General features: G+C 30.7%; 2 protein-coding genes across 2 annotated transcripts; both read right to left on the reverse strand.

Annotated features, from left to right (window-relative positions):
• Window positions 1–172: 172 nt before the first annotated feature.
• LOC105792542 (E3 ubiquitin-protein ligase ATL31) lies at window positions 173–1,538 on the reverse strand. The gene is given in 1 exon segment (XM_012621161.2): window positions 173–1,538. A coding segment is annotated over 1 exon segment (1,212 nt). The 5' UTR covers window positions 1,385–1,538.
• A 1,682-nt stretch (window positions 1,539–3,220) lies between these two features.
• Window positions 3,221–4,593, reverse strand: LOC105792541 (E3 ubiquitin-protein ligase ATL6). Its single transcript, XM_012621160.2, has one exon. It carries the CDS (start codon window positions 4,481–4,483, stop codon window positions 3,335–3,337), a length of 1,149 nt encoding a protein of 382 aa, XP_012476614.1. The 5' UTR covers window positions 4,484–4,593; the 3' UTR covers window positions 3,221–3,334.
• Window positions 4,594–15,632: the final 11,039 nt, after the last annotated feature.

The following is a 15,632-nucleotide window of genomic DNA, read 5'->3' on the forward strand; positions in this document are numbered from 1 at the left end:
AAAAATAAATTCAAATAAAAAGAAAAATAAAAATAAAAACAAAAGAATTTGCTCAAATAAAAAAGATGCATTGATAATGTTGGTATCTATCTACACAAATGTTGTGGCCTTTTAACTAGAAAAACTAACAATACTCTTAATCAACTAATTGAAAGTAATAATAACAAAAATTTTAGATCGGAAGACGGCTCGAGTCACCCGCGGGTTTAATTGGCAAACTTCAAGTCCCTTCGTCACTAGTCGGCGCCAATTTAGTGGATTCATAGAAGAGTCCCTACTAAAAAAAACGGTGGTGTCATAAAAACACCTATCGGTCTAACTTGGATCTATGGTCTAACTTGCCAAGCGGTCTGAAAAGCTTTCATCTACTACTTCCATAATCGTTTTTTCTGGTTAGTGAACTTCTTTCTTTAGGCAACACTAAACTTGTTGCCCGATTTAATTTTCGATTTAATAATTGTTTTCGAACATCAATCGGTAATTGGAAAGTGAATCGATCTGTGTTTTCACTTGGTTGGACTAAAGAGTGTCCGGTCGAGTGCGATCGTGGAAAAAAGGGTTTACGTGTGTAATTCATATTTAAAATTTGGTTCACGTTAATTATTTCAACCTCTAAAGAGACTCGAGCCTCCACATCAGAATTAATGATATTGATATTTTGATTCTCCCTCCTTTCTTCTCTTATTTCCAAATCATTGTCGTTATTTTGAGCCTCGAGGTCTAACTCGATGACCGTATTATCTAACTCAGTGGGTTGGCTCACAGGGTCACCAGGTTGAGTATCGAGATTAGCTCTACAAACGGGGCATGTAACATGAGAAGCCAACCAAGGATCGATACATTCAGCGTGGAAAACGTGGTTGCATTTGGGGATTAAACGCAGCGTTTCGTCATCTTCGAACTCGTTCAAACAAACCGCGCACTCCAAAGCTCCTTTCCCGATCTTATGAACTTTCACTTCGGAGTAAACCATGGTGGGGAAAGTCTCGATCACAGATGCTTCAAGCCCACGCATCTCATCACGACGGCCACGCCAGGCTCCGACGTTGACAGGGCGGACGCTGCTTCCATTCCCGCCAGATCTAGAGCAGTTCCGTAAATAAATCGAGAAAAAACCCATAAAAAACAAAGCAACAACCAAACCGGCGATGATCATAGCCATGGTAGGGGTAAAACGGGGATAGGACTCATGCCCTATGTTCGAGTCAGTGAGTTGAGCAGCGGAGGGCGGCGGAGAGAAGAAAAGCAGGAAAAAAAGAAAGGAAACGATTCCATTTTTGCCGCCAGACGACATGGTGAGATGAAAAGTATGACCGCGGCGGTTGCCTCGATTCAATGCGCTACTTAATTCATACAAAAATTTCCAATATATATTTTTCGCCATTTTCTTGCTCTAACCTCTTTCTAAAAATAACTAGTGTTACGAATCCAATAGTTTTCTTAACGTCAAAAACCAATGCAAGTTCTTTACTAGAAAAACCAATACCTAATTTTAGGCAATAGAATATTCTTCATACAACAAAGCAAGTTCTTGGATGCTTCGGTTGGATACAATGTCTGGACTTACTCGTGATCACCATGGCTGTTTAGCTGTGGGGCTATACCAAGGATGTTGGAATCTGCCGGGCTTTGGTGGCTGAACTATGGGGGGCATTTGAAGGTTTAATGGTAGTTTGGGAAAAAAGGTGCCCACCGATTCAGCTAGAAATGGACTCGCTACAGGCAGTGGAGCTGTTGCGTGATAGTGGGGTGAGCTGCATTCCGATGGTTAACAGGTTGCGCTTGTTACTCAATCGTCAATGGGAGATACGGGTTGGCCATATGTTGCGATCAAGAAATTAAGTAGCTGATGATATGGCACGATTAGCGCGGATGATCCGAGGGGATAGAAGGGTGTTTACAGAACCTCCATTTTCTGCAACTGTTTTGCTGCAAGCTGATTGTAATGTTGTGACATCCCACTAAGGCTGTAACTCTACCTTTCGGCAATTTTTTTTTTTTATATTATAAACCTCCAACATATGACATCAAAATAAAAAAAATTGAATAGAATTTTTAATAAATGCTTAACAATTTATTTAAATGTAATTAAAATTAATTATAATTTTTTATCTTCAGCTTTTAATAACGATGCTAAACTTTAATCGAAGGAAGACGAATTTTTTCATTATTATTGGTGTAATTCAATTTTATTGGAAGAATAAATTTAAAAGTACGATTCTATTACATTATTTCAAATTCAATTTAAATATATGAATGATTATTTCAGAGGCAAATTTAACTTGGCATCATCACTTTCTTTCTTACTATCTTATTCTTCGTCTAACCCTTCATTTTTTTCTTATTTAAAATTCGAAACGGTCTTAAACTACAATCCATTCAATTGAATGTACTAATAAAAGATTTTTTTTTTGGTTAAAGTTCTATCAGTAAGCTCTAAGTGACGATTCGATAATTAATATGGTAGATCAGTAACTATCGACGAGTAAAAGAACATGGCCTATATCCAAGTCTATCTGACGATTAGTGTTTGAGATTAAAGAAAAAATTATTTGATTCGTAACATCCAAAGTTGTTTCATAAAAAAATTGAATTGTAAAAGTGAAAAGAAAAAGAGCATTCAATTAGTGAATATCGATTTTAACAGTCCAATCATTTAAATAAAAAAAATTAAATAATTCATTAACCATGGAATGCCAATTTTCCCAATTGCAAAAATTGTTGTAAGAAAAGGATAGCACCTTAGTGGAGTAATGAAGGTGAAATCTCCATTGCACAAGCATCATGAACAAATTGGTTGGATGAATTTAGATGAATGGATTAAATTTGGGAATCAAAACCTTTCTTCCCAAGCAACACAATGACATGGAAGTTTGGGATAGGTTCCGTACACATTGTAAGCTTAAGGTTATTGGGAATATATTTCCTTTTTTTCAAACATGAAAGCAACCACACCCATATCTCTCTCAACAACACTCCTATTGTAGAACTAACTAGAAATTCAACAAAAAACCAGTAACAACATATATTCTCTTTTCTTTTCAATTTATTATCAATCACAAATAAAATTAGAATAGAGGACTAAAACCCAAAATGATCCAAAATTTAGTTACTAGAATGAAGAAATTTTAAATAATAAAAATAAAAATTTGGGAAGATTCTGATCTTACAAATATTTATAGTGAAAACCAGATTAAATTGAATAAACCAAAAATGTATATACCAAAATGATTAAATAAGCATTGCATTGATAGGGTTCATATCTACACAAATGCCGTCGCTTTTAAGTAGAAAAATTAATTATAGCATTTAATGAAGATTTTTTAAAACAACATTAAACCGGAGGACGGCTTGAGTCACCCGCTGGTTCAACCGGCGAACTTGAGGTATCTTCGCCATTATTAGCTGTTACCTTTGGTGACTTCGTGGAAGATACTCTACTAAAAAACGGTGGTGTCATACTAAACACCCACCGGTCCGACTTGACTCCGCCATCAGATTTGTCAAGTGATCGAAAAAGCTTTCCTCTACTACTTCCCCCACCGTCTTCTCCGGTTCGGTATCCTCGCCGTGAGCTTCTTTCCCTAGGCAACACCAAGCTCGTTGCTCGATTTAACTTTCGGTTTATTAACTGTTTTCGAACATCAACCGGTAATCGCAAAGTGAACCGGTCTGTGTTTTCACCTGGTTGGACCAAAGAGTGTCCGGTTGTGTGAGATCGCAGGAAAAAGAACTTACGTGTTCGGCTTGATATTGATCCGCGTGTCCGGTTCCTATTTAAAGTTCGGTTCAAGTCAATTACTTCAACTTCCGGTGCAACTTGAGCCTCCGCATCGGAGTTAATATTATTAGGATTTATCCTCCTTTCTTCTTCCAGTTCTGAGTCATCGTCGTGGTTCTGAGCCTCGAGGTCCAACTCGGTGGTGGTGTTATCCAACTCGGCGGGTTGGCTCAGAGGGTCACCGGGTTGAGGAGCGAGATTAGCTCTACAAACGGGGCAGGTAGTATGAGAAGCCAACCAAGCGTCGATACAATCAGGGTGGAAAACGTGGTCGCATTTGGGGATTAAACGCAGCGTTTCCTCATCTTCGAACTCGTTCAAGCAAACTGCGCACTCCAAAGCTCCTTTCCCGATCTTATGAACTTTCACTTCGGAGTAAACCATGGTGGGAAAAGTCTCGATCACAGACGGCTCAAGCCCACGCATCCCACGGCGAGAACGCCCAGTTTCGCCATTGAAAGGGCGGACGACGCTTCCGTTGGCGTTGGCTTCGGAGCAGTTCCGAAGATAAATAGAGAAAAAACCCATAAAGAACAAAGCGGAAATCAAGACAACCACGATGATGGCCATGGAAGGGGTGAAACGGGCGTAAGGGTAACGGTCGTTGTTCGGGTCGGTAGGTTGAGCGGTGGAGGGAGGCGGAGAGAGGAAAAGGAGGAGGAAAAGAACGAAAACGATTCCATGTTTGGCGGTGGAGAACATGGTGAGAAGAGTGAGGAGAAAAAAGGGATCGATGGGTTTTAAATGAGAGGCGATAAAGGAAAGGTGGATGGAAAGTGGGGGCGCGTGGGTCGATAGTTGGACTTGAAGCTTTTTTTGCTTTGAAATTCGGACAAGGTGAGCCACATGGGATTTGGGTTTAAGTCATTTTTGTCCGAAAGGAAGGTTCTAATATTTATTGGGAAATATGCTGAATTTTCTTTTTTGAAAAAATAGACTTTATTTTTAAATTTATTAATCTATTGTTATTTTTGGAGAGAAAAAAAAAAGTCTTATAGGGTATGCTTTCAGCTACGTCTGAAAATGTGTCCTATAAAATACGTTTTCAATAAAATTAATATTTTTAATTTTTATTTCATGTTGTTTAAATTTTTTATTTTTAATTATTTTTCATATTAAATTTTTGGTTAGATGACTAGATAATCGTGATGTCATTTTTAAATTTCAAGTTTTTATTTTTAATTAATAACTTTTTATTTATAAAATAAAATAATAAATATGTAATTATTTTTAAAAATATCAACTAATTCTTTAGATATATTTTTCTTTATAAATAATATTTATATGCCAAATATTTATTTTCTCCACCTATATTATTGCATTATAGTGATTTCTAATATTATGAAATCAAATAATTATTTTAAATATGTAAAATATTTCAAATACACATACAAAAATATATAATATGTCAATTTACTACACTCGTGATATGGATTGAAAAATAAATATTATACATATAAAAGTATATTTACTAAAAATAATGATATTTACAATAATTATTTGATTTTATAAACAAAAGAGTTATTAATTAAAAATATTAGTCAAAAATAAAATAAAAACTTAAAAATAATATATTTATTAATTATAAACATTGATTAAAAATAAAATTTTAAAAAGCTTGAAGCAACATGAAATAAAAAATACATATTAAAATACTTATAAAAGGAACTAAATTTAAGACTTAAAGATAAAATCACAATTATCTAATCATTTAACTAAAAGAGCTAGTGCATTGAAAATATTAATTAAAAAAACTTAAAATAACATGAAATAAGAAATATAAATGTCACGTAAAGGTTAAAAGCATTAACTTTTGACTATCGACCAAAAGAGTTAAATTATTCATTTTAGTAAAAGCGAGTCTTGTAAAATGTATTTTTTCTCTTCAAAATATATAAATCGATAAAATTAAATAAAAAGTCTATATTTTAAATAAGTAATTTTCAACTTACTTTGATTTTTATTTATTTTGTTGAAATTCGATTTTCATGAAAAATTTTGTTTTTGAAAATAAAATAAAAGAAGTTTCCAAACAAAGAGGAGACTTTTTTGTATAATCGGTGACGTAAGATCTGACAACTGCATTAATTATTCCATAGGAACTTAATCCATTCAATAGATATTGTACCAAGTTAAATTAATTGCGTGTCTGGCAAGGTTTAATTTTGTCAAATATAAAATAAATTAGGGAAAAGGAGGATGTGAAGGAGGAGTAATGTAAGTAAGGAGGCTCAAGGCTAAGGATAATAAGGAGGTTGCGAATGTTTGATGATTGAGTCGAATGGTATATAATAGAGGTTTCGTGCTTGGAGATGATGTTATCATTGCGGAATGCTTAAGGAGGATGCCTATAATGGGATTTTTTATATCATTTATTTGAGTTGTAATGTAAAATTGTTAGGCTCGAGTAGGGTTTAGTGACCTAACAATCACATTCTCAATAGAAGGGCGAGTATCTTGAGGAAAGGATGGACGAGACCTTTTCAAAAGGAGCGATTAGCTAGTTTAAGGTTGGTCTATCAAGATCTTTTCAGGGAGAAGAGGAGATTAATTGGAATCAAGTCTTGTGAGTTACTAATCCTCTAGTGATTAGCTAATCAATAATGAATGAAAGGTATTTGTGGGCACTTCTCAAATGATTTATTATATTGTGTAATCATATATATGAAATATATATAATCACAATCATTAGTGATTTTAATTAAATATATGACATATGTGGACCACTTGATTTTGATTTTGTATGTTAGTAACATGCTTTAATTAATTCCTAGCTAACCAAAGTTCTGTTTTCACATTAATTAAAGTATTCAAAGCTTTTGGGTAGCTGATATTAGTACATTTTATATTTATAGATAATAATTTTATTTTTGTTTAAAGAAAAGTTAAAATTAATTGTCCATTATAGATTTAGGCAAAGCAAGCGATACCAAACTGATTAAACCTATAAATTAACCAAAATTAAATTTTAATAAGAGTAAATTATACAAATAGTAATTTAATTATAAAAAAAATTCATTTTAGGCACCTAAAATAAAAAAGTTTGTAATTTAAGCACCCACATTATATAGTTCGATCATTTTGGTCACTCTGCTAAAATCACAAACAGCAAGCTGTAGTGGTAGTTAAAAAATCAGTATAATAATAAATTTAGCCCTCAATTTTTACATATTATATCAATTTAGTCATAATTTTAAAAAATTAACCCTCAAAATCTACAAGTAATCCCATTTTGATTCTAATTCTAAAAAAGGGTTCAAAGAAACACATAATTAATCCTAATATCTCTTGCAAGGCATTGAAATAGATGTGAAAAGAGAAGTTCAAGATCATGGCCAATTGAAGACATGGGGTTTGTCCTGTAAAATTTAAAATTAGGATCAAATTGAGATTATTTGTAAAATTTGAAGGTTAATTTTTAAAATAATGATTAAATTGATATGATATGTAAAAATTGAGGCTAAATTTGTTATTATACCGATTTTTAACTGTTCATGTCAGTTTTCATTTGTGATTTTAATTGAAGTTACCAAAAGGACCGAACTATATAACGTGGGTGTTTAAATTGTAATTTTTTTTATTATTTTGAGTACCTAAAATGAAAAAATTTAATAATTAAGTGACTACCCTTTTAATAATTAAAAGTTAGAAAATATTTAATTCATCAGGGTCCTAATGTAAAAAAACTAGGAAGAGTCAATATTTTCATAAAACTGTTGAACCAACTTTTAAAGTAGTGGTGGAAACTGGAAAGCAATAGTTGGTTTTCTTTATAGTAACCTCTCTCAATAATAGAGTACACATTAGATAAAGTCAAAATTTAGCTTTTAATACTTTTCAATCCAACGGCTACGATTGATTTTACTTAGATGAGGTGGCATGATATGAGTAGCTACGTTAGAGCAGAAATGTGATCTTCTGGAAGATTCGAGTTATTTTGTTAATTCAATAATTTTTTTAGTGGTCTTAGATGAGATTTGAATATTAAAAAAGAGAAATTCTTTACTTAAGATCATTCCAGTATTTTGATTTTCAATAAATTTAACGAGCGTTTTTTAAAAAAAATTTATAATTTTTTAAAAAATTTATATAAAAAGATTTACAAAAGTTTTCGTGGGAAATATATTTTAAAATTATTTTTAAATTGGTGTTAAATTAATTTGTGACATTATGTAATTTAATATATAATAAAGATAAAATAAAAATTAATTTAATGGTATACTAACGTAAATTAATTTATTATAATTTTTAAAATATTAATTTTATTATAGGTTCTTATCATATTTGTTTTCTTATACAATGTCTAAAATTATCCATAATCTCTCTTCAGTAATATCGATGCCAGTTACTATAAATACCATTTTTGAAGTAAGCAATATTGAAAGTTTGTTTAAGATAAAAGATGAATTTCTTATTGATTTATTAAAGGAAAAGGTTTGTTTTCTTTTTATCCACAGCTTGACTTAGCTTTGCTTTGAGCAGCCAATGGATCTTCAATTTCTATCTTGAAAACTATCTTTTCTTTCTTTAACTAATTAGCTTATTATTATTATTATTATTATTATTATTCTTTTCCTCTCAAAACACACCACTTATGTTATTTTATAATTTTATTTTATTATAAGATTTTATTTACTTTTATCGAGGATTGTCAATTGAGTTTTAAATCGATTAATATGAGTATTATTGTCAATATAAGAGGATGTGGGTTCAAATGCGTTGAAACATATTATTCTCTTATTTATGAGTTGAGAATGAGTTATAGGTAGTTCTAAGTATTATGTAAAAAATAGATATTATTCAGAAAATAAAGAGGTTTAAAAATATTATTGGGTAAAAATATAAAATAGAAAAAAAAATAAGAAAGAAGAATTAGATTCCAGCAAGAAAAAAAGACAAGTATGTGGAAGGTGATGAATTAAAGCTGAAGCATTCTTTTTTGACATTCTGTTTGGCAAATCAAATCAAAGTTATGATAAATAAATAAATAAAGATAGGAGAATACTTTGATCAGCTTTCAAAGTTATGATAAATTAGTAGAATTTAATTTATTGACTAATAAATAATAATAAATTGGATCATAAAATTATTTTGAAAAGGAAAAATAAAAATAAAAATATTAAAGATTTATATAATTTGACCATGTCGCCCAGCTCTATCTTTTGACTGTGAAAACCAAAGACATATTTAGTGTTCTCCGATCCATCTTTGAACTTCATATGAATGACATATACCAAATTGTACGGCTGATTACCTACAAGACAACATTCTATTTTCTTTTTTAAATTTTAGAATTTAGAATTAATATTTTTTTTGATTATTTTGATTTGTAGTTGACTTTTGTTACTTTATTTTCATTTTGACTTGTAATGCTCTCAATTTTTCTAGGCAGCAAGGTCTATTAGACTCTAGAATTTACCAAGAAATTGCACTTCTGATCTATGGAAAAGATAGGTTTAAAACTAATTTGATAGAATTTAATAGTATAGAAGGTTAAATTTATTAAATTATTTAGAATCGGAGTAAATGGGTAGAACATGTAAATATTGAGGATTAAATGTGTTATTATATCAATTAAAAGAAGTCATATCATCATTTTCAATGGATAATGACCAAAAAGATTCAATTGAAAATGTTTATAGTTCAACGACCAAAATAGAAACATGTTAATAGTTGAGTTACTAATATTGTAGTTTCCATAAATTTTCCCACATATATGCCTATATTAAAATAAAAGCAATTTAAAATTCAATTTATTTTTCAACTGAGTCTTAATTGATTGGCATCAATATTACTGCCAAGACAATAGGATGTGGGTTTAAATGTGATAAAACATGTTTATCCTCATATTTAGAGGTTGGGATGTGTTATAGGTAGTTTTAGGAATTGTATAATAAATTCAATTTATTCTTTAGGTAAAAGTTAAAAACACCATTATATTCATATTTATTACCATTTAAAAGATGATTTCTAAGCAGAGGTGAAGTTAGAAATTCTTTTGGGAGGATTTTAGTTGTATATTTTATGTGGGCTAAAATATAATTTTATCATTTTAATAGTTTATATTTTTATTATTTTTAAAAGATTAAATCTAAAGTTTATCATTTTAGAGGATCAAAATGCAATTTGATCATATACTATTTTAAAATTTTATAAAATTCAAAAGGTTAAAACTGAAATTTTTCTTTTTTTTTTGGGGCTCAATTAAGTTGATATTTGATTAACCTGTGATATCAACTTGGGTAATTCCTTTCCTGCCACTTAATTAAAAAAGTTAAACTATACCAATTGTTCCTAAACTTTATTTAAAATTACATTTTAGTCAATCAACTTTCAAAAGTTACATAATAATCACTAACGTTATCAAATTGTTACATTTTTGTCACTCGACTGTTAACTTCCATAAAAAAAGTAACATTGCACCTTAATTCAAAGGGTTAATAGCTAATTCGATCTTTGAGCTATAGTTAAAAATCATTTTGATATTTTTAAAATTTCTTAACAATAGTTGTAAAAAAATTAAACAAGTCTTAAAAATAAATAAATAAATCAATTGCAATAAGGAAAAACAAAAAAAATGTGCAGTTAATTTTTCCACATCTAATCTTATGAAAATTCATAGCCTTTGAACTTTCACAAAAGAAAAGAACATTAAATATTCATTCACTTTGATCCTACTCATTTTTTCATTTGGTTTGTTGTCTTACACTCTTTTTATTTGCATCTTTCTTTGCTTTTTTCCTCTTCACTTTTTTCATGCGTCCGCTCCACTCTTCCCACATCATTAAAAATAACAAATATATGATTTATTTATAGCTGAAAGCAAAATCTTGACTTGAAATTAGAGAGAAGAAATGACGGGTTTGGAGAAAAAGAGTAATTTGTATTATCAATTTAAAAATCTAAAATTTCAAAGCCAAAAGTTACTCAAAACTCAATCAATCTAGTAACTCAACTTGCAAAAAAAAAAAAAAAAAAGAAAGAAAGAAGAAGATAGTTTAGAAAAGCAATGTACTTTGTATTATAATTGAAAGAAAAATTCAATTTAAAATTTTTTTGAAACTAATTACCAAAGAACTAGACAATATAATAGAACATTTTGTTCTTCTCTCTTTCCCTCTTCATTCTTAATTTTTTTCTTTTCTTTTTCATAATTATAAGAAAAATCCTACAAATAAGTCATTGGTAGTAGAAGTTTTTATGTTTCTCAAGAATGAAAACTGTAACAGCCTGATTTTCAGTGATGTCGAAAACAGTGGTTCGAGACCACCAAATCTAAAAAATAAGCTCGTAAATTTTTATTATTTAATATTTGCGAGTCAAATATGGTTTTTAAAAGATTTTTGAATTAGTAATTTGTGTTTTATAAGGTTTTATTAGGTTAAATGATTTAGAAAAGAGGTATCGAGATCTCGGTCCTATAAACCGAGCCATAAATATTTTTATAAATATTTACGGAGCATCATTAAGGTAGTATTAAAGTTTCGTTAGAAAATTTGAATGTTTTGGTAGTTAATTAATTAAAAAGGACTAAATTAAAAAATATACAAAATTTGCTAATTAAAGAAATAGTGATTAAATAGCCTAAATAGTAAATAAAGGAGGACTAAAATGGCAATTGAATCTACATGGGATGGCTGAGGCGGCATAAGCATAGAAAAATCAAGGAATTGATGTGAAATAAAGGCAAAATTGTAAATTTTGCCAAATTTAAGTGAAATAAAAGGGAAATTGAAATTCTAGACATTTTCATCATCATTTTTCAGTTCTAAACCAGCCATTGAAGAGGGTTTAAGCTGTTGTTTCAATATTTGCTTCATATAAGTTTAATTCTTGCTCTTTCAAGTTTAATTCTTGCTCTTTCCTTTAATTTTTTATGTTTTGGGACTTTTACAATTAGGTCCAACTAACCATTTCATTATTTTTGATTTTATTGAAATTTTGGAAGATACCATTGATAATTTTATATGATTTTAGTTATTAGATGATGAAATTGAGATGTTGATGGACATTTAAAGGTATTTTATTAAAGGATTTTAGATGAAATCATGATTTAGGGATTAAATTGAAAAATTGTTGAATTCATGGAAAATTCTAAAATTTCATGGAATTCATGGGCTGCTGTTGATATATATGAAAATATCTAGGCTTGGGATAAGTATTTAAATTGCATGAATTTCATTTTCCGAGCCTAGGGATGAAATCGTTATTAATTAAAAGTATAGGGGCAAAATAGTAATTTTGCCTAAGATGTGACTTGGATTAAATTAAATGTAAATTTTATTAAATTGATGTTAAATTTACTCGTATAGATCCAGATAGATCAAAAATAGAGTTAGATTGTGGAAAAGAAAAAGTATCAGATTAGTAGTTTACACGTCACGAACAATTGTCGAGGTAAGTTCGTGTAACTTAATTGTGTATATTTATATGCTTATATTGAGTGTTGAATATGTAATTTGTGTAAATGTCATATATGTGTATGTAATTGATCTCATAATTGAAAATCCCTGACAAATAAATATGTCTCGTTTAGATAATGAGATTTGATGGATACAGGGTTCTATTTCTCGAAATGGTAGTGTTCCTGCATATGTTGCGGATGTACCGTAGCTCAAAAGAGCATTCCGTTACAAGCCCTCTCAAGCTTCCCGTTATAGTGTTCTTGCGAGCTTCCCGTTAAATGCTTTTTAGAGCATTCCAATCGGTTGTGACCCTACATGTGTTGTGGGCACACCGCAACTCTTATAAGTGTCCCGTTATATGGTTCTTCGTGAGCTTCCTGTTAGTGCTCGCTTGAAATTCCCGTTATATGGTTATCCGGTGTTACCCGTTAATTGCTCTTAAGAGCTACCTGTTAATTACTCTTTAGAGCTACCCGTTATATGCTCTTTGTGAGCTTCTCGTTATATTGCTTGGATAATGTTCCCGTTACAAGGCTCAATGAGCTTCCCGTTATAGTGCTTGAGAGAGAGCTTTCTGTTTAAGTGCTCATAAAAGCACTCCTGGATATGAATTGACGGATTTATAGTATTGTACAGTTCAGGAGTACTACCCAAGTATCCATCGAGATTTCAAATAATTCAACGGGTGAAATTCTGACGTGAGAACATGTGAAATCAAAATGAAACTATTATCTGTATATGCATGAAATACTTGGAAACTCGATACTTGATGAGCTCATCCTTGTTCTTGTTATTCACATGAAGTACATGACTAACATGTTTGTTGAGGCTATATGTGTTAGGCTAATTGTCAAATTACTTTGGATGAATTATGCATGTTTATTATATAAGTAAATGAATGGTAAGTTAATTTCCTGTTATACAAGCTTACTAAGCATTAAGTGCTTACTCTATCTTATTTCCTCTGTTTTATAGTACTCGGAGGCTTGTAAAGGTTAGAAGCTGGTCGAAGCTACATCACATTATCCCCCAGACTTTTCAGTATATATAAATAGTAAACTAATTTTGGTAATAATGGCATGTATAGTTTAAATGTTACCATTGATGGCAATTTAATGTTGGTTGAAATTAGCCATTGGAATGACTATTAAATGATATGTTTTGATATGTAAATATTCTTAATATGATTGATAAGTATGTTTAAAGGGGTGAATGAGGAAAATCATATAAGTATATTGGATATTAGTTTATGATAGTGTATTTGGTAAAACATGTCTATAAGTATTAGGCTATCTTGGTAAGTTGGACATTTGATTATAGGTATTAATATGTCATGCATAAGACGTAAATTTGGCTAGGTCTAAATGTCTTGGATTGGCTCTTGAATGTGTTTAAATGTCTATATAGGTGGAAGGTGAAACTGGGTGAAGAATAAGGCTTGGAAATGACCTTATTTTGTCCACACGGGCAGAGACACGGGAGTGTGTCTCAGCCGTGTGTGACACATGACCTAGCATATGGGCGTGTGTTCTGGCCGTGTGTTCCCTGCATCTTAAAATTTTAAAACAGATGCTCAGAATTGATGACACGACCTGGCACACGGGCGTGTGGCTTGGCCGTGTGACCCCTGCACTTAAATGTATTGCAAGTCAGCGAGTTACATGGGTTGGGGACACGACCGTGTGCCCTACTTCAAATACCACATGGCCTAAGACACGGGTGTGTCACTTGGCCGTGTGAGCCACACGGCCTGACCACACGGGCGTGTGTCCCTTGCACCTTGGAAAATTCTGAAATTTCACAAAAAATTCTCTAAGTTTCCGATTTAGCCCCGATTCAATTCTAAAGTGAAAATTGAGCCTCGAGGGCTTTCATAAGGGACTTTACAAATAATATCCGACATAACTGTTAAATAATAATAAGAAATGTCTGTATTTAATTTATTTATTCTAGTAATATTCCATAACCCTATTTTGGAGACGGATACGGGTTAGGGGTGTTACAAAAATAGTGTTGCAAGCCTATATTTCATTCCTTGAAAACTCAAGTATCAACAATGGGTCTAATAGTAGAATCCAAATCTTGCACTCAAATGTATTTTGCTAGGGTTTTGAGAAAAAAATAATAATAAAATTTGCAAAGCAATTTATTGGTAAAACAACATAAATTTTTTGATATGAGTGAAGGTGTTCATCAATGGTGGAAAACAAATAGAATTTAATACTGCGAGAAACGTTAGTTTAATTTTTTAGATTTATACATATTTAAATATTTTTATATATTTTAAAAAGTACAATTTTAATTATTTTTATAAAATTTTAAAAGATTTAGTCTAACTTTATTATTATTATTATTTACAATTTTGTTAAGAATTTTTTTAAAAAATTTAGGTATAGCTCAAGGACCAAATCCACTATTAATCTTTTGAATTAAGGTGCAACATTATTATTATTTTAACGAAAGTTAACAGCTAAGTGATAAAAATGTAATAATTTGATGAGGTTAATAACTATTATATAACTTTTAAGAGTTGAGTGACCAAAATAAAAATTTAAACAAAGTTTAGGGAGGGTGTACTTTACCAAAAAACCAGTTAGAATGGAGGGTGTAGACAAATAATTGAGGAGTGAGAACCAGAAAGGAATAGTCCCTAAGCAGCTTGGGCCTTGGGTTCTAATCATATAGATTTGGGTTTTGTATTGGGTTTTCTCATTATTATTTTGGGTCTATGGTCGAGGTATTTACTGTCTTAAGTATGATCTGAGTTTAAATCGTGTTAGTCATGCTGCTTTAAGATTTTATATTTTTCTTGTAATTTATCAAAAAAGAAAAAGAATGGTTAACTAAAATAAATTGGGAGAGAATTTGGTATTTCGGTTCTTATTACAGTAATTTGTTGTCGTTCATTTATTGACTCGAAAGGGCCTTAATTTAAGACGGTAGGAAACTCAAATTTAACACGAGAAAACGACATTTTATAAGCCATCATCACATGTAAACAAAGAGAAGGAATCAACCATATGAAAAGACTTCGAAAATGGGATAAAGAGATCATTAGCAACATCCAACCTAAAATAAATTTGATAAAATCCCATTTAAATATGACACCACAAACAAAAAATTAAATATTTGCCATCGTATTCCATAAATAATTTTATTGAACACCCACCAAAAAAATTAATTAATCATTATGATATGGGAAATACATAATTAATAGAAGAATTTGAACATTAAAAATGACATCATTAAGGTAAAAATAAATCTAAATTAATTCTAAATATATATAACCTTTTGCGTGTTATTTACATAAAAAAAAAAAAGAGACTTTTAACATGTACCTATCCCTTTTTCAATATCAACTTGATTTCAGGTCCATCTTACCCCAAAAGAAAAAGGTTATCTCGCTAGGTTTCTCTCTCTAGCCCTTTGTTGTTTTGGAATTTTAT

Source organism: Gossypium raimondii, chromosome 8 (assembly GCF_025698545.1).
Source record: "Gossypium raimondii isolate GPD5lz chromosome 8, ASM2569854v1, whole genome shotgun sequence".
In the NCBI taxonomy this organism is placed as follows: domain Eukaryota; kingdom Viridiplantae; phylum Streptophyta; class Magnoliopsida; order Malvales; family Malvaceae; genus Gossypium; species Gossypium raimondii.